The following is a 24,000-nucleotide window of genomic DNA, read 5'->3' as shown; positions in this document are numbered from 1 at the left end:
CCCCAAAACCCCCATGCTTAGCTCACAAGGATGGTGATGTTGCAGCGACCAAAGAAACTAACGAGTTTGAGCGAGACTCGAACCCCAGTCTGGCATTCACCAGTCAGGGACGTTACCACATCGGCCACCACAGGAAATGAAATTATCCTTATTTCCTAACTCGAATACTCCATATTTACTATTTCAATGATGGGCACCTAAATTTTTGTGTTTATGTTGTTAAACTTAAACTTATGACCTACTACAGTATATGGATATGAATATAAAAACAAAATTAAACATAAGAAAATATTACTTAAATAGATTGTTTAATTTTAAAGTTGTTTCATGGAACGCAATGAAGTTGGTCTGAGAGCCTCATCTGATGGAAATTGGCCTTGTGATTTTTCCTGGAACTGATTGAGTTTCGTGATCCCAAATGCAGTCGAAGTGAATGTACTGCAAACTCTATTAAAATACGAACTCACGACAGAAAAAATACACAATTTATTTAAAAACTGGTTGATGGGACATGTAGTTTCTATCATTTACCATTTCCCTTGCTCTGGAGTTGGTCAACTTTTCTTCGACATTCTGAGAGAGAGAGAGAGAGAGAGAGAGAGAGAGAGAGAGAGAGAGAGAGAGAGAGAGAGAGAGAGAGAGAGAGAGAGAGAGTTCTTACTCTCCAAAATCAGCAAATCTCTTGCAATTGAAGCAGACGAGTTATAAAGTTCTTATAAAACGTTCTTTAAACAGGTGAAGAGCAAAAGGTCTGTAAATGTAAATAAAATTCTATTGTATAAGGCTTGTAAATACATAATAGATATGAAAATAGTAATAGACGACTTCCTTGATCGATCAGCAAAATATCCCTAAGATTCTAAAGATATGCTTTGTCTAGCAGAGGATTGAATGGTAGTGATTATTATTATTAATCTAATAAAATAATTTACACTATGTTAGACAATAGAAACTATTATAAAAAAAAATATTCGCATGGTAGAATGATAACAGAAATTTAGTATGGTAACGTTTAATAGATTCGGACAGAGCCTTAGACTACAATAAATTCCGAATAATGCAAATTTAATCTTTGGTTATCACTCTGGTCTCTGGAATCTCAAGCTGATAAGTGAAGAGTTTATGCAAACTGAAATTCCAAAAAATCCTCACCACGAAGTTGCATTTAGATCATATATATATATATATATATATATATATATATATATATATATATATATATATATATATATATATATATATATATATATATATATATATATAGTATATATATAATATATATATATCTATATATCTATATCTATCTGTATATATAAATATATATATATATATATAAATATATATATATATATATATATATATATATATCAACAACAACAACAAATTAAGCCGTTTCTAGTCCACTGCAGGACAAAGGCCTTGCAAACATGTCAATTCATATTTGGAGTTTGACTAGTTTTCATCACCATGCTGGCCTGTGCGAATTGGCGATGGTGGGGAATTTAGTCTGATAATTCACTGCAAACTAACCTAGTATGGGTGGCCCTAACTAGTACAGGTTAGCTGATCATGGCTTTATATATATCTATATATATATATATATATATTGAATAAACCCTGTTATTGGCTTTCTTTCTTCATTCAGTCAGTCACGTAGGTGGATGGCTCTTATATAATTCTTCTCAGCAGACGAAAAACGACTGCGTGAAAAACAAAGAATGGAAAAAAACATGAAAAAATTGATCAGATGATATACATAATTCCTTAATGTACAACATTCCTAATGACCTTCACTGCTTTTTCTTTCATGTCATGTCAGAAAAAACGAACGAGGATTTTTGGCACCCCTCCTTTTCTGGTCATGAGCGTGAAATTGCAAGGATTGCAATCAAGTTCTACATAAATCTTTCTGTAGGTCTTGGTTGCAGTGCTCCTCTTCGTATCTAAGAGGACATACTGTATTTGCATACATTTTAGTAATCATATCTTCTGAACTGTACTGATGAAAGCATAGACTGAATTTACACACTATAGTCCATTTCTTTTATCGAGGCAGAATTGCACCGACTCGCAGCGGTGCCCTTTTAGCTCGGAAAAGTTTCCTGATCGCTGATTGGTTAGAATTATCTCGTCCAACCAATCAGCGATCAGGAAACTATTCCGAGCTAAAAGGGCACCGCTGCGAGTCGGTGCAAATCTGCATCGCTAAAAGAAATTGACTAGTATTAGGCAGACTAAACAGAGACAAATACAACCAGCTGTGGATTTACATGTTAGATTATTGGCTTTCACTGACAGGTCCTTTGTTTCTCCTTATATCTTACCTGCTCACTATGTTGATCATCACACACTGCCCCGTAATTAGTATTGTTTAGGCTGAAAGTTTACCAGTCAAATTAGTGGCAACTGTTTATTTACTAAAGCCCAAAATGACGGCAAATCCAGACCGTAGGTGCTGTTGGTACCGGCCCAAAGCTCGAATGGAGGTCACATGCTTATTTGGGGAACAGCGGCGAGAACTGGCCTCGCTTGTACAATGGAATTTATAAACGTTGAGTTTATTACCCGTGTACAACCAATTTTACACTCACAAATAAAGTTTTGCATACACAATAGAAGTGGTTTAGGAATTATCGACACCTGTTTACAGGATATCAATTGTAACTACGAGACATACTGATTTAAATCCTTTTCTCTTTCCACAATTCTAAATAATGCTAAAAATGCCAGACGTATGAAGATTCGTTACACGGAATATATGGCCAGTGATAGTTTGTATGCTAGAATTTTGGGATAATCGAGAAGGGCTTTCCGTTGTTTGTTTGATATCCGTCAAGACTATAGACGTAGTTTGTTGAATCATCTTTACCGTCTTGGGCAGTCTAGCGCGTAGTAGTAAAATTTTAGTCCAAACCTGGTACATTTGTTTTAACAGTCCTATAAATTTTAAGCATTTTCCTCGAAATCTTAGTTCGAAATTCTTTGACGAAGAAATAATGCAATATACATACATATATATATATATATATATATATATATATATATATATATATATATATATATATATATATATATATAACCAACAAACACACAGATGCACATAAGCATTACTCAAATTATTAACAAAGTAAATGAGTGATGATTGACATTATGCGTCAGGAACTAAACACCTGGCGCTATACGCTGATCTGATTTTTTTCCTTTATGACGAAGATCACCCCACCGATCAAATTAGTCGATAATTACGCCTCTGTTAATATCATTAACATTAATAATATTAATAATATTATTAATAATATTAGTAATAATATCAGTAATAATATTAATAATATTATCATTATTAATATTACTAATATTATTAATATTATTGTTTATTAGGTATCTATTTGTAAATCGACTGCAGTGGGTTGTCGCTACGGTACGAAATCCTTGATAAGAGCCAGAGGGATAACACCATGAGCCACCCCCTACCCCATCTGAAAGGGAAAGTCGTAAAAAACAAAAATTGTAATTCCTCGGTTAAGCTTTAGAAATTCAATCATTCGTTTCTCTACTGAGCTCAAAATATTGATGAAATGGATTAAGACACTTCAAAGCACAGCATTCTAAAACCACACCGGATCTGAACGGAGACAAATCATTAATAGTCTTATTTAGTACACAACACAGATTGATTGATTGATTGATTTGGGGTTTTCTGGCGTCCTGACATACACACAGAAAAGACACTGAAGGTTTGTTGGATAATATTCTCTCTAAAACTTTGGCTGATGCTTATATCAAGCACTTGATTTACGTTGTTCCTGTTTGATTCTCTATAGTATGATAACAGATAAGAGCAAAGACAGTTTGAAGTGATTATTGTATCATCTGTAAAGGGAGAAGAACCCACCAGGAACATTTAACTTTTGGTAATAATTTTTATAAAGAGGTTATGCAAATCAAATGCTTGCGTTCGCTGAGGGCCATTCAGGCAAGAAACGCAGTTTCCCACAGATTGGTGTCATAACAATAAGAATTCCAGTAAGATCGGCGCTAAGATTTTTTTTAGCTACATAATAATAGCCATTTCGACCATAAATTCCTATCTCGATTTTTCCTAAGCACAACTCAAGACTACCTAAAGTAACCTAACCTAGCCTGACATTAAATAATTGCCGAAATAATATGGGCAAATATTTTGTTGCTTCCAGCAAATAATATTCTTCCTGGATGAAAGTTTGAATGAGCGAATGTGTAGTGTTGGCAGAAATTCGTAGATACGCCATACTTTCAAATGGGAAGCAACCATACGCAGTCTTCCAAGATAAGCTAAATTTGCCTTCCTCTTTTCGTTTTACGCTCTTGGAATTCAAATATCATCGTTCATCGAAGTGTCTGCGATTTTTTTTTTTTTTTTTTTTTTTTTTTTTTTTTTTTTTTTTTTTTTTACAAAAATTACCACTATTTACGTTGCATCACTGATTTTCATCTCCGTTACTAGTTACCTTGTGATATTTACATCGCACTTCTTAAGACAATGATTAGCTGAATTTTTATGCAATTTTTTTTATAACACGTAAGAAACAATTCCTCTATTTGTATTGGTTAAATTCAATCTGAACAATGACGCAACAACAGCGACTCAGTCTGATTGTTATCAGTCGGTTTAAACCAGTAATTCTCTCTCTCTCTCTCTCTCTCTCTCTCTCTCTCTCTCTCTCTCTCTCTCTCTCTCACTTTTTATTTATACTCATTTTCATCTCCTGCACCTTACTATTACGCCACTTTTGCCTTCGTCATCATCTCCCTCATTACATTGATTCTTTCCTTGCCCACACCGACATCCTCCTAAGGTGCCCCAAGCTCACTAGCCGAATATTCTTCCCTAATCTGGACTCACCTAATTCTAACTTTGTTTCTTCTTTATCTGTCTATTTCTCTTATATATATATATATATATATATACATATATATATATATAAATATATATATATGTGTATATATATATATATATATGTATATATATACATATATATATAAATTATATATATATATATATATATATATATTATTATTATATATATACATAAATATATATATATATATATATATATATAATATATATACATATATATGTATATAAAGCATATGTATATACAGTATATCGTCATCATCTCCCATGCCTATCGAGGCAAGGGCTTCAGTTAGATATATGGATATGGATATGAGATATATATATATATATATATATGTGTGTGTGTGTGTGTGTGTGTTTTGTGTGTGAGACTGTGTCTGCATGTGTATTTATCTATGTATGTATGTATGTATGTATGTTTACCCATAGGCCCCTTTTTAATTTTTGGGATGGGTTGAAAACAGTTAAGGAAAGACTCCTGGTTTCTCACAAAGACTTTCCGAATAAGGCCACAGAAATTGACAGCCAAGTTCAGTACCACACGGAACACCAACTGATTCATCCCTATCTCAGAAGGAATATATGATAGTAGTAGTTTACTACTGGACCCATTCTAAGACGCGCACATTAATGCATGTACATATTTTCATCTTCCACAACTTCATATGATTTATCATATAATACTGTACATTAATTTTTCCGCATGTATAAGAGGTATACGCAATTCGAATGTATCCTTATGACAAGCATATGATTATTCTCTCTCTCTCTCTCTCTCTCTCTCTCTCTCTCTCTCTCTCTCTCTCTCTCTAAAGCTATGACATCATATTTAAGTAAGTGAAATAACGCGCAGTATGTTGAGTCAGAGGAAATGTTTTGTGGATGAAAAAGTGCGCCAGTCACAGAGGGTTGGTTCCTTCACTGCTTGATGCAAGATGCAACCTCAACCCCCCCCCCCCACCCTCAGTCACGCCACCTATTTTATCTAGCCATTCTGAGAGAAAAGAAGGGGGGCGTAAAGCATCATGGCACCGGAAATGTCAGTTATTGTTATAATAAACTTGTGGGAAGGTCTTAAAAAAGGAACAAAGAATAGCTGAAACAAACAACAAGTAATTCGACGAGTAACAAGAATAACTATATAACAACAAGTGGAAGAATAACAACAAAAGTAATGTGAAAGATATTACTGTTATAAATTACCTAAATCTGGGGTGAATAAGCAATTCATCACTCAATAAAAGTTCATTAAGAGAATTAAGCAGATCAAAACTGCGCCATAACAGAAACGGAATCTCTCACCTTTTTTCTAAGGTCTCTCTCCATTTATGCTGAGATTTATTCGTTTTATTCTAAGATCAATCCCCCACACCGTTTGTACCTTCTACCTTGTTCTTAGTGAATAAATGCTTCAGTGAATAAAACTGAGCAAGTACAAGTGCGACGGATGGTTGAACCAGACAGTTCCAGTGAGCGACGTCTCCAGTGGATGTCGATGGTGCCTTCCTGTGGCTGCTTTTATCACAGTCCAGTTCCGAAATGGAGACCTGGAACCCTTGTAAATGTGTTTGTTTGTTACCTTTTCTTTTAATTCTAGGAAATCTGAAGCTTTGTCTTATGGAAATCAAAGCGAACGTTTACATACAAATTATTTGAAAGATTATTACTTCACACCTTGAAATGAATTAAACAACTATGGTAAAGCATTATATACGGTTTTCCTCTTGGTTTACTCATAACAGAGAGAGAGAGAGAGAGAGAGAGAGAGAGAGAGAGAGATGGCTTTTACACCTTCCCTTCAGGATTCCTCAGAAAATCAAATGAATGGAAGAAGAAAATACTGATCCTTGTACCTAATTTGTTTTGGATTTGTGATGAATTGTAAAAGATAAGTTTCATTTACAGCGTAAATTACCTAGTTGGAAGCACACACACACACACACACACACATATATATATATATATATATATGTGTGTGTGTGTGTGTGTGTGTGTGTGTGCTTGTGTGTGTGTCATAAAAGCTCACTACATTTTTGTAGTTAGCTTCAGCTTATCCCAAGATTCTTTTGATAACCCTCTTTAAGAAAAACTAGATAAAAACAACATGAGAATGCAAAGCACACCAAATTTTCAGCTATTGCCATTCGTTATTTCACTAATGACGAATGGCAATAGCTGAAATTTTGGTGTGTTCTGCATTCTCATGTTGTTTATATCTAGTTTTTCTTAAAGAGGCTTATCATAAGAAGCTTGAGATAAGCTGAAACTAACTACAAAAATGTACGGAGCTTTTGGAACATAATCTCGATGTATAAGGTTTATTTTTAACAATCCAACGTTCTTGTAATAGCACCACTCGGGTTTAATCATCACGCCGTATCTAATTCAGTAATGCATGTCATTACTTCTCATTACCATCTTATAGCATGACGGCCTTTTCTAAGGCAATTTCTTAATGTGTACCTGTCACGCCAGATAACTTACGATCAATCAGTTGAAACTCCTCCCCTCGAAAATAAACTAAATTATTCGTTCTTAACCACTTAGAAACGTTGGTCACTTTATTTTTTCTTTTTCATCTTGCACCAAATGAGAAGAAAACTGATTAACGGAAAACAGCACTAAATAAAAATGCTTCAGAGAAAAGTAGGTGAGCAAAACTAAGCAAAGCAGTTAAATTTGCAATTATTAGGTTGGCTATAGTATATCAAACTGCACATATACTCCATATACATTAAAATCTAAACAAACAACTATTTATACTGTATCTATATTTTCAATCATAAACACCTCTCATATCATTGTTTTATAATGGGAGTTTCATCCATACATTATGATTACTATTCTGGCAGTGATTGCATTCATTAAAAGTATCAACAAGGATGTCAGTGTTTTATGATTTTCAAAAATATCCCAGCGTAGAAGAGTAAAGCGGATGTTGCTTAATAACCTCGAAGGTTAACAGGAAGCTCTGAAAACTTCACACAACAATCCTGAGGTCACTTATGTTATTCTTGAAGCCACGAACTGTTGTGCTTTAGTAATCTTCCTTAGGGACGACCTGACCTTGATTTTGGATGTCAACAGAGAGGCACAACAATAATAATTGTGACAACAAAGCAATGTACCTAAGAGAACAAGCCTTTGGCATTACTTCAAGGACTGCTGCTGTTACTTCCAAAACTCTCTCTCTCTCTCTCTCTCTCTCTCTCTCTCTCTCTCTGAAGATCTAATTGCTGAGTTTGATAAAAGGAAGGAAATTAACTTGTCATTCCTTTGAACCAGACCTTAAATTTAGAATGGGATTACCAATCATATGTTTTCCTATTCAGTTATGTGTGGACATCACGATGCAACAGTAAATAGATACCAGAATAATTTCCAATAAAAGCATCATGATAATTTAATTTAGATATTTTGAACGTTTAACTATCGAAGCAATTCAGTTTGGGATCTTTATTACTTTTGGAAATGTAGCCGGAAATTCCTTATAGAATTTGAACTTAACAAAATGGAATTGCATCTGTCCAAGCTATTCTTCTATTGCAATCCCTCTTCTTTTACCTAACACGTCGACATTTCTTTCAAATTGTTAGCTGGCATCTCTCTCTCTCTCTCTCTCTCTCTCTCTCTCTCTCTCTCTCATATTCATTTCTCTTTCATCCTAATATAAGATTTTTATATTTTCTTAATAATATCACCCAATGTTTTTCCGCATCTTTAACGGTAATTTCTATAAAACAAATATGTAAGAGTAATACAGAACTTTTACTGTACCCATAAATTATAGATCACAGATGGTAATAATAATTATGATACAATTTTAATTTCATGAAAATTATTTGTATAACCTTTTAGCAAGTGTTTTTTTTTTTCACAAAGTTTTAGTGCACAAACTACACGAGTTTCCAAGATTTTGGCGCCTTTTCTATACTCAGTCCGGGTTTTCTTATCCACGCCACCAACATTTTTGTGCAAGTGACAGGCACTGTCCGCCTCTCATTGGAATGTTCTGCTAAAAAAGAATAGAAGACTCAGCCCTTGAGAAAGGGTTATTCCCCTCTACTTTTCTTCACTATACTAAATTTTTTCAATGAGGTGCATTTGCACTGACTCGCAGGGGTGCCCTTTTTTAGCTTTGTATAGTTTCCTACCAGTTGATTGGTTAGAATTATTTTGTCCAACCTATCAGCTAGCAGGAAGCTTTTCCGAACTAAAAGGGCACTCCTGCGAGTCAGTGCAAATGCGCCTATAAAAAAATGAGTATAATCCTTTTGTTCAGAACAATCCGTGCATTTAATCTTATTAATCAGCATAACTGGATAAAAATTGAAATTTTGCAAATTATTGTTTTCCTTTGCATTTGTTATATCTGTACTGACAAGGAAATATTTGCAATACAGTAACAAGGACTCTTGTGATTAGCAAAAAAATAAGATCAGCGTTTAAGAAATCAAGAAGAATCAACTTATGCATTGCAAACTAAAAAGGAAACCATTAAAGAAATAAAAAATGCGCAAGTCAGATTACATCTAATACATCCGTCAGTTTTTCCTTTAACCATGAACTTCCTTAACAAAGGAAGAAGGCCCATTGAAACTTTGGTACTCATTCTTTCTATCTCTTTAAAAGAATGACCAAATCCTATGCTTGTATAGTCTGGTCTCTCTACAAAGAAGAACGCACCTAAAAAAAAAAAAATAAAATGAAATAAAAAGGAAGGCTTTTGGTAACACCAGGGGGAGCTTGATAGGCTACCATTAGCTAAATTTAGCCTTTAGAAGATGACCATTTGTTCGATTTATCTTGATTTTTTTATATTCTTTTTACTGGAGAGTTTTTAGGAGATAATATCAATCTATAGGACCAAGAAATTAAGTGATCCATTAAGCCCCTTTTTTACTATTCATAAGGCGGCCTTTTTAACAAAATTTTGGTTATTCACATTTATTTCTATTTCTTGCAATCACCAAAACCTATGTACGTCATTCGTGTCTTTTTGATTAATAGACATATAAATGAAGACGCAAAGCATAAAAGAGACTTAGATTTAGACAAAATTATCGCACACAAATTTTCAAGTAAAACTGGCTCAGGCTTATTAGGTTTATGAAATACCGATATTAAGAGATGGACAAGACGTGCACGTAGAGATAAACCTGTACAATAGTAGATATGAACTCATGAAAACCAACATATTTTGGATATATCACATAAGGAATCACTACATTCTTGTTTTTGATTATGCCATATCATTTCCTTTTCTAGCATTGCACATCAGAATAATGACTGTGAAATTTGAAAAATTGAACCGGTGTTTGATTGGTAACACCTTGGCCTCATTAACGAGAATTCATAGGTTTGTATTTCGGTTAGGGAAGTAAACGGGCAATATGGATAAATTCTGTTGAAAATCATTCTACCTTATGGGCCGGGTTGGAGAGCGTGGGGGCTATCGATCTCATCCCATACTGCTTGTGAGTATATAATGTTTGTATGTATATATATATATATATATATATATGTATATATATAGATATAGATATATAAATATATATTTATATATATACTGTATATATATACATATATATACATACATATATATACACTAGTAGTACGTAATCCGTCAAACTGACGACTAAGTGTTTGGATAGATATCCACATACACGCACAAGTGCAGAAATTCAACCCTTTCCATCCCCTGCCCTTTTCCTAATTACAACACGATAGTTTCCCAATCTATCTCTTGGGGTACCCACTCCCACAAGAGTATGTCTACTCACTCTCACCCCCTTAAGCGTGACAAAAAAGAAAAAATACACACACACGTATATATATATATATATATACACGTGTGTGTGTACACTGTATATATAGCCAGACACTTGCTCTTTATTTAAATAGGAGTAGATATTTATAGACAGATCAACATTAACTATTTTGTGGCTCATTTTCCTATTCCTCGGTATTTCTTGATTGGCATAGGAAATATATTGTGTGAAATCAGTGTATATATCATGGAGAGAGAGAGAGAGAGAGAGAGGAGAGAGAGAGAGAAGGCTTTGCAGCCCTGTTTACGAACCGGCAAGTTCCACCCTCTTCTTCCAGTCTATTCTATAGACCTTGTTCCAGCCAACGTGACCTCCTTTAGAACATGGAGACGCCACTCGACAAAGCTGCCCTGTGCCTCTAATCAGCTGTAGATGGCTCTCGGTCGACTGACTGGCGCCCAGAGAACCAGTAAGGAGTGTCATCTTATTTCTTTTTAATAAGCCGTTACTGAGGAGACACAACTCTCTCTCTCTCTCTCTCTCTCTCTCTCTCTCTCTCTCTCTCTCTTTGCTATCTTTGAATCGTCGTCAAAGAGACACTTACATCATTTCCATACTTTATTTCAAGGTACATAGATAAAACTATCTTGAGGGGTGTAAGGGCTCAGCTCATACAACCACCATTGTTCTTTGTATCTGACTCGTATGTTTCTAAATATAGAGTTTTCTATGGGCTAAAGCCGCTAAACATTATGTAACTTCATATAAAATCCTTGAAATCGCACATTTGAATAAATGAGCTTACCACGGCCAGGGTGACTTAGTAAAATCAATTCATCAATACATTTATTCATATATCCACATCCTGTCCCCCCACCAACCACCCGATGTTCTTGGCGTTTGAGAGCACTTGAGGAAATCGACCTATTCAAGTTGTCATTGGAATAAAAGTGTTCCTTTATTGACAAAGTAAAAAAATAAAATGTAGTGGAAGGATTTTTACATTAATGAAAAGCCCAGTTGCATCATCCGAATGTAAGATGTGAAGAACAACTCTCTCTCTCTCTCTCTCTCTCTCTCTCTCTCTCTCAAACACGCACACAGGACGCATGGTGTAAAATAGTAAAAGCAAATGAGGAAAAAGCGAGAATTTTATAAAAGGCTTGTGTCGTCCCTCCACCCCGTTGAACACACAGACCACCGTTCCACTTTATTAAAATAGCTACCCTCCCCCCCCCCCCTCCAATACCTGTCTATTCATATCTCCTCTCACCTTTTTTCAGATATTGTCACGTTCCACTCTCTTTCTATGTATGCATATATATATATATATATATGTTTCACACTCGTTCTGTGCATATATATATATATATATACAGTATATACATATATATATGCATATATATATATGTGTGTGTATATATATGTTTCACACTCGTTCTGTGCATATATATATATATATATATATGTGTGTGTGTATATATATACAGTATATATACAGTATATATATACAGTATATATACAATATATATACAGTATATATAATGTGTGTAAGTCATGTTTTCTGAATTTTCGTTAAATACTGGAAAATTCGAATTTCCGTAACTATATGAGGAAGTACTGATAATTTGATAACTCAGATGCAACTGTTTGTTTGTAGGCCACATTTTTAAATCGCATCACTAGGAAACGACCCGAGAATCTAATGAGCTATGCCATAATAATGCCTCGCTACTTCAATATCATAATTGAATATGTAAATTGGGAAATCAAAGCCATTGTTCGCCATTTATTCTCTAGAGCTATTATAAATTGGTATTGTATAATTGGAACAAAGAAATCTGGATATATTGTTGGCAATGTGTTATGGTTAGTTTGTCTTGAAGCAAAACAGACATTAAGGTTCAAAATGCATTCAAAAAGGCCTCAGAAGTTTCATAGCGTTGTCATTTTCAGATAATTCTGAGAAAAAAAAGAAGAATAAAAGCTAATGAAATAGATTTGTAATGATCAATACAGGTCATATGGCTTTGCACAAGAACTGGAATGTCATTCAGCACCGAGAGGCAACTAGAGAAAAACCCGACAGTTGTACCTCAAAGCAAAATCAAAAGGAGGTTGGTCAGCAAGATGGATGAGATTAGGTTGGAAGGGAGGTCAAATGAAAACCAAGGGCTGAAAGAATTCTTGGGTTCCTGTTAAATCAAGAAAATTATGTAGCGGGTTTTTGGATCTGTCTGTCAGTGTTTATGATTCGGATACGATCTCAAAAAAAAAAAAAAAAAAAGATTAAACAGGACACGATCAGATGGAGACGTCAAAACAAGTTTCTCATTTGCGTCTAGACGTTGAATCTAGTTTGTTTCTTTCACGTGATTTATGTCATTATTTGTTTTTGTTTTTCCCACGAGCCGCTGATGGTGTTTAAGACGTGAGCTTCATTTGGTTATCAGTTGCTTTCATAAACTTAAGTTTTCAACTTGTGCTAAAAGCCTCACACGTGAATGCACTTATTTCCCTTTCGCGAGGAATGGATTTTTTTTTTACAAAGATCTAACACACATGAAAAACAATACACAAATATATATATATGTATATATGTATATATATATATATATATATATTTATACATATATATACATATATATATATATATATATACATATATATATATATCAGCTACTATGGTGAAGATGAGTTGATTTCAATTCTAAGTACAAAAAACCTGAATTCGACAGGTATAAGTACTAATCTTTCTTCGTGGTATGTGGTATGTCACTGTTGTTACAAGTTTCCTGGACCAGGGTTCGATTTCCGGCTGGTCAGAAGCTATTGTCTTTGAGCGGTTCTGCCTGGGGCTCTGATCCAGACATTAATTTATCAAAATATATGGCTTATTTGAATATATATATATATATATATATATATATATATAAATATATATATAACACGCGTGTGTTAATGTATGCACGCATATATTCATATATATTTGCGTATGTCTAATTCTATTTTCAACCTTAATGTCAAATCAATTTGAAAATTACTTCTAACCACTTGAACTCAAAGTAGAAAACGTTTAGATGGAATGCACTCAAACATGCAAAAGCCAAGCACATCCTGTTAAATAAGGAATGCGATGCTTTGAAAAGCCAAAAAAAAAAAAAAAATTGTTTTCAACGAGGTAAATGCGCATGAATTACTACATCACACGATCAGCGGCTCTACCTGTGTGGGCTGGCAACGTTGCCCACCTCCAAAGTTCGTAAACAACGCACCTAGCAACAACAACAAATATCACGAGAGTAATTTGCATTTTATATCCCGGACTGGCGACGTTTTATCCATACCTCAGTCGTGTTTGTTCTATTCATACCGGCACCTGGGGGAAGGGGGTGTACTGTAGACTGGATGCCAATGTCTCGATACGCGTTACACCGAGTGTGACCTTTCATATCTTGAGTAACGAGCATTTTTTGATGTAAGGACTCTGGAATGCACTTTCATTGATGGAACGACATGGATGCGAATGTATTCAAATGCTTTTACGATGATTTGGAAATTGTTGACAATAGAGGTCGTCTGGTAGACTGTGCTAGCCATGTTGGTTGGTGGTGTCTGGTTAGGCGAAATTTATGCCTTCGAATTTATGTGTTTGTTTGTGTGTTATGACGACTTTAGGGGGTTCTAGAAGATAAGAATTTATGCACAACACTTAGCATACTTTGGTTGTCTAGGCTATTTATAGAAGGTTTCATTCACAATTTGACCAAAAATAATAGATCTTAAACATATTGTAACGAAACTCTTTATCACCTACACTGATAGAAACATAACCCCATCTATGAAGTAGAATATTGTTCATATGTGATATAAAAGATGAAAAATATAGCGGTAAAAAAGAAAATTACCTGACATTAACTGAATAGAATTGGAAAAATAGAGGACCTAGGAAAAAAATCCATGTCAATTTTTACGGATATTTAAGGAAACTAGAGAGAGAGAGAGAGAGAGAGAGAGAGAGAGAGAGAGAGATTCGTGATTACGAACGATTTTGCTTACTCAATTCACTTAGCGACATGTGTATAGGCATTTCCAATTGTCAATCGAAGCCAGTCGTTGTATTTTTTGTGAAGGCAAACATGAGCTACCTCGTTTAGGTACATCGAGCATTAGACAAACAAAAGAATTGAGCAATATTGGGTTTTATAAAAATAAGACTTTCACCTCTGTTAAATACCAATTTTCTTTACTGCAACAATCTCTCTCTCTCTCTCTCTCTCTCTCTCTCTCTCTCTCCTCTATTGTTTTACAACCAAATTTTTATTACATTACATTAGCAAACTGTAATCAATTCGAACTGTTAGCTTAAATAAGGTACTAATTTATCTATCTTTGTATTAATGATACAGAGGAAAAGCATGAAAAAACGCCAAGTAAAATTATCTAATTTACATTTTCTTTTCTTTTCAGTTTGAAATCGCCGACAGAGGTAAGTAGAACTTCCAAAATGGCTCCACGTATATGCTCAGTACACGTTCGACATATGGCATTTCTTTTCTTCAGGCACAATTTTTATATTTTTTTAACATTAGCCATTTCCTTTAACAGGAAAAAATAGACACCTGATTACTAGGACGCTTCCTTTACAGTACGACGTTCACACCATCCATCCAACACTTGCCAATCTCTCTCTCTCTCTCTCTCCTCTCTCTCTCTCCTCTCTCTCTCTCTCTCTCTACACTAACTATTCTGTTCTAGTCTTCCCACATGATCAAACAATGTTAAAGTACTCGGATATATCCTCGCATCTACGGTATCCATTACTACCATTTCGACTCGTCTTCCTATTTCTCATCCTGTCAATAATATTACACCACCTACTGAGTTAACAAGTCATCTCAATAACTTGAAGCTTTTTCTTTTATTAGTACTTTATGCCCAAACTTCATTTCTATAAAAAAGAGTTGTCTCAACCAATTCTTCATACATTTCCACAATAAGTCTCTTCCAAACTTTGGCATGTCTTTCACCTCTCCTCTATTCTTACCAACATTAGCATATTATGTACTTCCAAATGCCTGAAAACAAATCATCTGCTTCAATGTCTCCACTGCCCACATTAACATTCACTGTATTTATTCTGAATGTAGACGGATAGATGCAAGAATCCAGATAAAAGGAATGAATGAATGTCGTTGTATATGCAAAGAGCATACATGTTGGAAGAGTATGTATGGACTAGAACAGTTCTGATATATTGAATGAAAAGATCTAATTATAAATTCTAGCCCTAACAGATTAGAATTATTATTTGATAATTTGGGTACATAAATATATACAGTATGCATATATTTATTCATTTTCAAACTCTCACACACATATATACTGTAAATCTATCCTGTACAGTATATGTATAGGCTATATACATACATACACACACACACACACACACACACACACATATATATATATATATATATGTGTGTGTGTGTGTGTATATATATATATATATATATGCATAGACAGAAATATACATACATACTGTTTTTACATATATGTGTATATATATATATATATATATGTATATATATTGATAAAAAACGCATAAATACTGTATATACATACATGAAATGGAGAACACTCTTCTAGATTTCCTATCATACAATAGTTTGCAGAGTTTTACAGTAATTCTACAGCATAATTTCTCCTTGTTGTGTGGCTTCAAATGATAATCAAAGTCAGATCATTTGCATCATATCAATGTAATATCATCCCTTTACACTTTCACAAATTACTTATTGATGATGTGTATAATTTCTATTACCATTATTACTAAAATTCCAATAACTATATCGTTACTGTTGCCCTAACACTTAACATGTGCCTGTTTCTGACAGCTGACGATCCCTGTGCAAGGAAATTCTGCAAAGCCGGCCGGGAATGCATCGTTGCCAATGGCATCGGGGTGTGTCACTGCCAGTCAACCTGTCCAGATACTTTCACTCCCGTCTGTGGCTCCGACGGGAAATCGTACGACAACCACTGTGTCCTTCATCGACATGCTTGCCTTACGGTGAGTTCGCTAGATCTATTTTTTTCTTTTACATAGATTATTTGTTATATCTTAAATATTATTCTATCAGGTTCTTGTTGAAGCGCTTGCAGTAACTAAAGGGAAGTTGACTTTCTCGTTCTGCATCGATTTTAGAGGTAGCGATTCGAATCCGGACTCTAAAATATGCACTTTTTGTTTATAATTCCCATTTGACTATGTTATTAACAGAGTAGAGGGAATTCAACATATATAACAATTTGTGGATTTTCATTTGTGTATGAATATCATGTGTTTTTTTAAAATCTTTCACACACATAAACACACACAGACACACATATATATAGGCCTATATATATATGTATATATATACAGTATATATATATATATATATATATATAAGTATATATATATATATATATATCACTAATTATAGATAAGGATGTCAATGCGGCCTATATCATCTGAAGACAAGGGTCTATATATATATATATATATATATATATTTATATATATCTCACTATTTATACATAGGGATGTCAATGCGGCTTATACCATCTGAAGACAAGGGTCTATATATATATATATATATATATACACACACATATATATATACAGTATATATATACATATATATATGTATATATATATATATATATATTGACCAAATTTTCATTTTAAGACATGTGGTACTGCAAATCCACTTCTGATGGCATTTGTGGACTATGAAAAAACCTTGGATAATCTGCACCGACCAATTTTGTGGAAAGTCTTGCGTTATTATGGAGTTCCTCTTAAATGTGTAAATTTGGTTAAGTCTGATCATGAGCATAGCAAGTGCAAAGTTAATGTTAATGGAGTCCTATTAAATTAATTTCCAGTGAACAGTTGAGTACTCCAAAGGAATGTGTTGTCAACTATGTTGTTTATCCTCTTCATGGATTTTGTAATGCAGAGAACAGTTGGAGATGATGGAGAAGGATTCGAAAGGATAGGTAATAAGAAATTGGCTAACCTAGAGTATACTAATGACGCTGTCCTTATTAGCAAAACACCACAGCACTTGCAAAGCTTGCTTAAAAAAATGCATGAAATGTCCCATGAGGTTAAACTCAATAAAAATAGAAAAAAAGACAGAGATGATGAGAACGGAATATAAATTACAATGGATGATGAAATATCATTTGAAGGAGAAAGGATTAATGAGGTAGAATCCTTTGAATATATAGGAACTATGATCTCTAATACAGGATCTTTAGAATTCGAGTTAAAGAAAGATTGAAAAAAGCAAATCAGACAATGGGTACGTTAAGTAAAATTTGGAATTCAAATGGCCTGAAATTGCATATAAAAATCAGGCTATATATCAGTTTTGTGAGATCGGTGTTACTCTATTGTTATTATTATTAATGATTGCTAATGCTATAAACCCAGGGACTCTAACAGGGAAAATAGCCCAGTGAGTAAAGGAAACAATACTTTAAGAAGAGTAACATCAAAATAAATATCTCATATATAGAATATAAAAACGTTAACAAAACAAGAGGAAGAGAAATAGGATAGAATAGTTTGCCGGAGTGTAATCTCAAGCAAGAGAACTCTAACCCAAGAATGTTGAAGACCATGGTACAGAGGCTATGGCACTACCCAAGACTAGAGAACAATGGTTTGATTTTGGAGTGTCCTTCTCCTAGAAGAGCTGCTTACCATAGCTAAAGAGTTTCTTCTACCCTTACATAGAGGAAAGTAGCCACTGAACAATTACAGTGCAGAGAGAAGAAAAATTGTTTGGTAATCTCTGTGTTGTCAGGTATATGACAGAGGAGAATATGTAAAGAATAGGTCAGACTATTCGGTGTATGTGTGTGTGTGTGTGTGTGTGTATGTAGGCAAAGGGAAAATGAACCGTAACCAGAAAGAAGGAGCCAATGTAGTACTGTCTGGCCAGTCAAAAGACCCCATAACTCTCTAGTCGTGGTATGACAATGAAACAAGATCCAACAGATTTAGTAGATTTGAGAACAAAGTCCTCAGTAGAATATTGAAAGTTAAATGGTAGGACAGGACTAGAAATGAACCTATAAGAGAGATTACTCGAGTGTCATATGTGGATGAGATCATAGTAAAGGGTAGATGGAGATGGTTTGGGCATGCTCTTCACACTCCCCAAGAGAGATTAGCTCACCAAACTTTCAACTGGGCTCCGCAAGGCACTAGAAGAGTTGGAAGACCTAGGTCCACATGGCTGAAGATTATGAAGTGTGAAATAGGAGATGATAGATGGAGAAGTATCGATTTAAAAGCTCAAGATAGAGATAACTGGCGAAATCTAACCGAGGCCTTTTACGTTAATAGGCGTAAGCGGAGATGATATATATATATATATATATACACATACATGTATATATATATATATATATATAATATATATATATATATAGAGAGAGAGAGAGAGAGAGAGAGAGAGAGAGAGGTCAAAGATCAATTTATATCCGTTTCTATCCCAGGCCGGAAGAAAACAAGAAAATGGAAAATGGGTACCTTTTCATGGGAAGGAGGTTTATTAGTCAAGAAAGCTGAAGCCGAATAAAAGCTCCATAAGATACTTAGTTCTGAATCTTATAATGAAAGCCCAGACAAAGATAATATCCTAGTCTGTAAAATACAATATCGTAAATAAATGAAAAGAAGGTTGATATATTACTGTTTGATATAAAACCCCTCCTTTTCATGTATACTTTTTTTCTATCTTCCCTTTGAGGGATTATTGAACATGTGACATTATTAGGATGCGTAACGAGCATAAAGATGATGGTGTTTTACACGCTTTCCTGGAAATTATAATTTACCAAACATCATTAACGGTAGGATTAAAAAAAATATTGCTTGAAAATTATGGCGATATTGATCACAAGCTAATTAATGCGGACACAACACACATTGAACTATAAATGTACAAAGAAAAATGTGTTTTTAAAATATACGACTGTAAACACATTAGTAAGCGCCTATATATATATATATATATATATACATATATATACACATATATATATATATATATATATATACGCCAGAAGAAAACAGTAGCATTGTAAACATTAAAAAACACATTCCAAGAAGCAGAAAATATTTCACAGTTCGGGCACATCATGTCTCCTCTTTTCCACTATGAAGCAATGTTATATTATGCGATGCCTTGGAACCGTCTGTGAATTATACTTCACCCTTGATATTTTACATATATTAGTAACAGTGGGATAAATGAGTTTCTCCCAACAATTCCGAACAATTCTTTGTTTTCATGAGTAACGTTTTCCATATGGTACAATTGACTAAACCTTTTGATGAACTGAAGGTAAAAAATGGCCCTCAGGTAACAAGAGACTAAAAAAAAAAAAAAAAAAAGAAAAAAAAAAATTGAGGATAGGACCCCCGAAAAATGGGAAACGTATGTGGATAGAATAAGCAGAAGGATTTTAAGATAAGAAACACACACAACCGATGCAAAATGTAAGAAATAACTAAAAAAACATATGATAGATAACATCATCAGAGACACACCACAACACTAAATAAGATATACTGTAATTAAACCAAATGTACTTGACCCTTGACAATCCTGTATGGTGTCATGAAACACTAAAGTACAAGATCTTCCAACGTCACACCTAATGCAGGTTACATTAAATGTGTGAAACGTTAGGAGACTTATGGTTAATTTCTAATACAAAAAATCAAGCACATTTAGGTACAATATATATATTTTTTTTTTTCATTTGGAAAAAAGGCTACACCGTCATGCAAAATATTAACTTCGTTTTATAAAAGATCATATATTGGATTTGCATCATGTATATATATATATATATATATATACATATATATATATTATGGCTTATCTATTTTGTTACCGCCAATCCAACCTTATATATATATATATATATATACATACATATATATATATATATGTATATATATCATATATACACGCACACATATTCCATAGACACAATTTCCCTCATGTTTTGTAAAAAAAAAAAAAAAAAAAAAAAAAAAAAAAAAGTCTGTAATTCTCACCAATTCGAATCAAATTCAAATAAGAAGAATGAAAAAGGTTCAATAATGCTAATAGCATAAACTTAATATGCATAGTAGGCTATGTTATTAGCTTTCACAAATATCATTAGTCTCAACGACTAAATCGATTTTAATAATACAGTAATAATAATAATAATAATAATACTAATAACAACAACAATAGATGAAAATAATAACACAAATTATAATTATCAATTCAATTATCAACTTCTTAATTATCATTATTCTCATTATCATTAATATTTCAAATTATTAAATTATTATTACGAAGAGGGGTAATGAATAAATTCAATATGGCTGTAGAACCGATAAAAAATAATAGTACGAGTTCTCCAATTTAATCAAAAGTTCTGAGTTTTTTATATATTTTTTGTATTTCAGGAAACAAGAATTGGAATTCAACACAAAGGTTTTTGTAAGAACAAGAAGAAAGTCAAGGAACCAGTGAAACCAATAATCCAACAGGAAGATCCAGGTGTGTATATAATATCTCTCTCTCTCTCTCTCTCTCTCTCTCTCTCTCTCTCTCTCTCTCTCTCTCTCTCTCTTTACAGTTGTTAGCCTATTATCTTGACTCCAGTAGATGGTAGTGCCCATTTTAGCTGGACTGACTGATGTTAATAAGGTAGAAGCAATCCACGGACCTATCAAGAATGACCCATTCACTGCACCACTCAGCCACGGCACCTACGTTGGTTGATTATACCTGCATGCCTGTGTGTGTGCATAACGTAATGTCCACTTATTTATTCAATATCTTCTGTAAAATTGTAAATACAGTATATATATATATATATATATACATATATATATGTATATATATTTATATATGCACATATATACAGTACATCTCTCTCTCTCTCTCTCTCTCTCTCTCTCTCTCTCTCTATATATATATATATATATATATATATTATATATATATATATATAAATATATATATATATATATATATATATACTGTATTCATTACATGTAGAGGTAAACTTTATCAGGAATTGAACTTCCCAAACTTACTGCCGGGAGAGATGTTTTGAAAATTAAGTACTCGCCTGAAGACACATTATTCTCTAACAAGTACACTAAATGTATACAAAACCTATAATATGTGATGGAAAAAGACGTCTAGCTTTATTCTATCGTTCTAAGTTAGACTTTACTGTCAACAACAACATCTATAATAATAATAATAATAATAATAATAATAATAATAATAATAATAATAATACTTGAGAAAACGTGCCCAGTAATGTATTTCTTAAAACTATGCATATAATTGTATAACCTTGTTTTGATGAATGAAAAAAGATATTATCAATCAGATAGAAAGACCCTTATATTATTTAAACAATTAAGAAAACTATGAAATTAAACAAAGTAATTATGTTATAGTTCCATTGTATTTTGGATAAAAAAAAAATACTGTATTATCAATCAGATAAAAAGACCCTTATATTAGTTAAACAATTAAGAAAACTGAAATTAAACAAAGTAATTATGTTATAGTTCCATTGTATTTTGGATGATTCAACAAAAAAAGCAAAAGATTCCTAAAACCCAATTCTTTACACAGCTGTTTGTTACGGATCCCAACGCGACGCCCTTCTGCTGGTCATTGGAAAACACTGGCAGAAGACCCTGGCCACGCAGCCTTGGCACGTGAGTGGAATGACCTATCGGGAGAGCCTCTGGGGACGCTTCTTCACCTGTGACGAAGATCGGGACAAGTTCTTGGAGTCAGACGAACTTCTCAACTGTACTATGGACGCTTTCTTCGTGGCCAGACCAGAGCAGAATCAGGAGCTGACCAGGTAAGAAAGCGACTTGGAGGAATAATGGGCCTCCAAGGGAAACGAGAGGTAAAGATATGCTCTACAGGGAGTCGACCCAACCCATATGTCTGGCTCTTCTCCTCTGTCTTAATTTTCACCAAAGTTTCTTAACCCTATATTAAAATTAAATATATATTCTACTTTATCTGGGTGTTCTTGGTATTCGGCATTGCTTTAAGAATCTATAGAGTTTAATATAATTGATCTAAATCTCCCTATTTAGTTTATTTTGTTATTGTTAGTAATAAGGTGAAAACAAAGGTAGTAGTTACTATCTCATTCATTATATAAATGAAAGATGTCTCACTTACGCTGTAGCAAACCGGACTGAATGATTGGTCATTCAATACGAAGCAAATATGAATCAAGGCTTCATACACGTATCATTATTGGAAGTGATAGCAAGAGGTTCTCAAATGATGTTCTATAGTCAGACATTGTTCAAAACCGTCTAGGTTCGTTTAAGACCTCACTTTATTTCATACGATTTACTAATATCATTTACTGCTCGTTCTTAGCTTAAATAACCTTTGTTTCTGATGACATCAATGCAAACTTGAATAGTTCCTCTGACTAGGACAGGCTAACATAGTTTGTTCAGTACTATCAAGAATAATTTCTCTTCTATCTTTATCTGGTCGCCTTATTTCTACCATCCCAGCTCTGCTTTTGAAATTTTGTATTGAATCTTTCAAGTTAATTAGTATTTTGAGGTTGGAAGGAATGAATAGAATTTCTTAGAAGGAACACATCATAGATCTGGGTAAATTTGCTCTTCAGCGCTCAAATAAATGTTTCCTTTGATCAGCTTCCTCGTATTCTTAGATCAATCATAATGTTGTTCTTATATTTAGGTTGAATAAGTTCGTTCTTCTCAATTATTTCTCAACAGTTGGTAATTTGCAACCACACTCTTATCTCCATCAACAAAATAGGGGCAACCATCTTGAGATATTAATTCTTTACTAAAGGAATATGATGTGGAATTTTCTACCTTCCTCTTCGTTTTCTAAATCCTTTAAGTTGCTTCTTTTCAGGAATCAGATTTATCGTTACTTTAAAAGCGATGTCTATCAACGATCTTTTTTTTTTTTCTTATTAACCAAACTTGATTTGAGCAGCCCTAAATGTCACATTTTATTTTCCAATTCTATCAGATGACTCAAATACTTGATTTATAGATTTAACTCGAAATTAGATTAAAAATGTTCTTGAAAATATGTTCCTTCCATCCAATTCTAGATACTTTGGTGCGTGATAAGTGTTTTCTAGTTTATATTTGTAACAAATGCATGAAATAAAATAGGGGTAAATCGTATTTCCTCAAGGGCAAAGCTTTCTGCTCTG

At 33.6% G+C, this 24,000-nt stretch overlaps 1 protein-coding gene across 1 annotated transcript in view; it reads left to right on the top strand.

Moving 5' to 3' along the window:
* Window positions 1-24,000, top strand: part of LOC137650257 (follistatin-related protein 1-like) — a 58,803-nt gene that overhangs the window by 27,390 nt on the left and 7,413 nt on the right. The window contains exons 3-6 of the mRNA XM_068383554.1: window positions 15,139-15,157; window positions 16,566-16,741; window positions 21,203-21,296; window positions 22,395-22,632. Of these exons, the coding sequence (XP_068239655.1) occupies window positions 15,139-15,157; window positions 16,566-16,741; window positions 21,203-21,296; window positions 22,395-22,632 (527 nt within the window). The remainder of the gene's footprint in view (window positions 1-15,138; window positions 15,158-16,565; window positions 16,742-21,202; window positions 21,297-22,394; window positions 22,633-24,000) is intronic.

Source organism: Palaemon carinicauda, chromosome 11 (genome assembly GCF_036898095.1).
Source record: "Palaemon carinicauda isolate YSFRI2023 chromosome 11, ASM3689809v2, whole genome shotgun sequence".
Lineage (NCBI taxonomy): Eukaryota > Metazoa > Arthropoda > Malacostraca > Decapoda > Palaemonidae > Palaemon > Palaemon carinicauda.
This window is presented reverse-complemented; position numbering and strand designations above follow the sequence as displayed.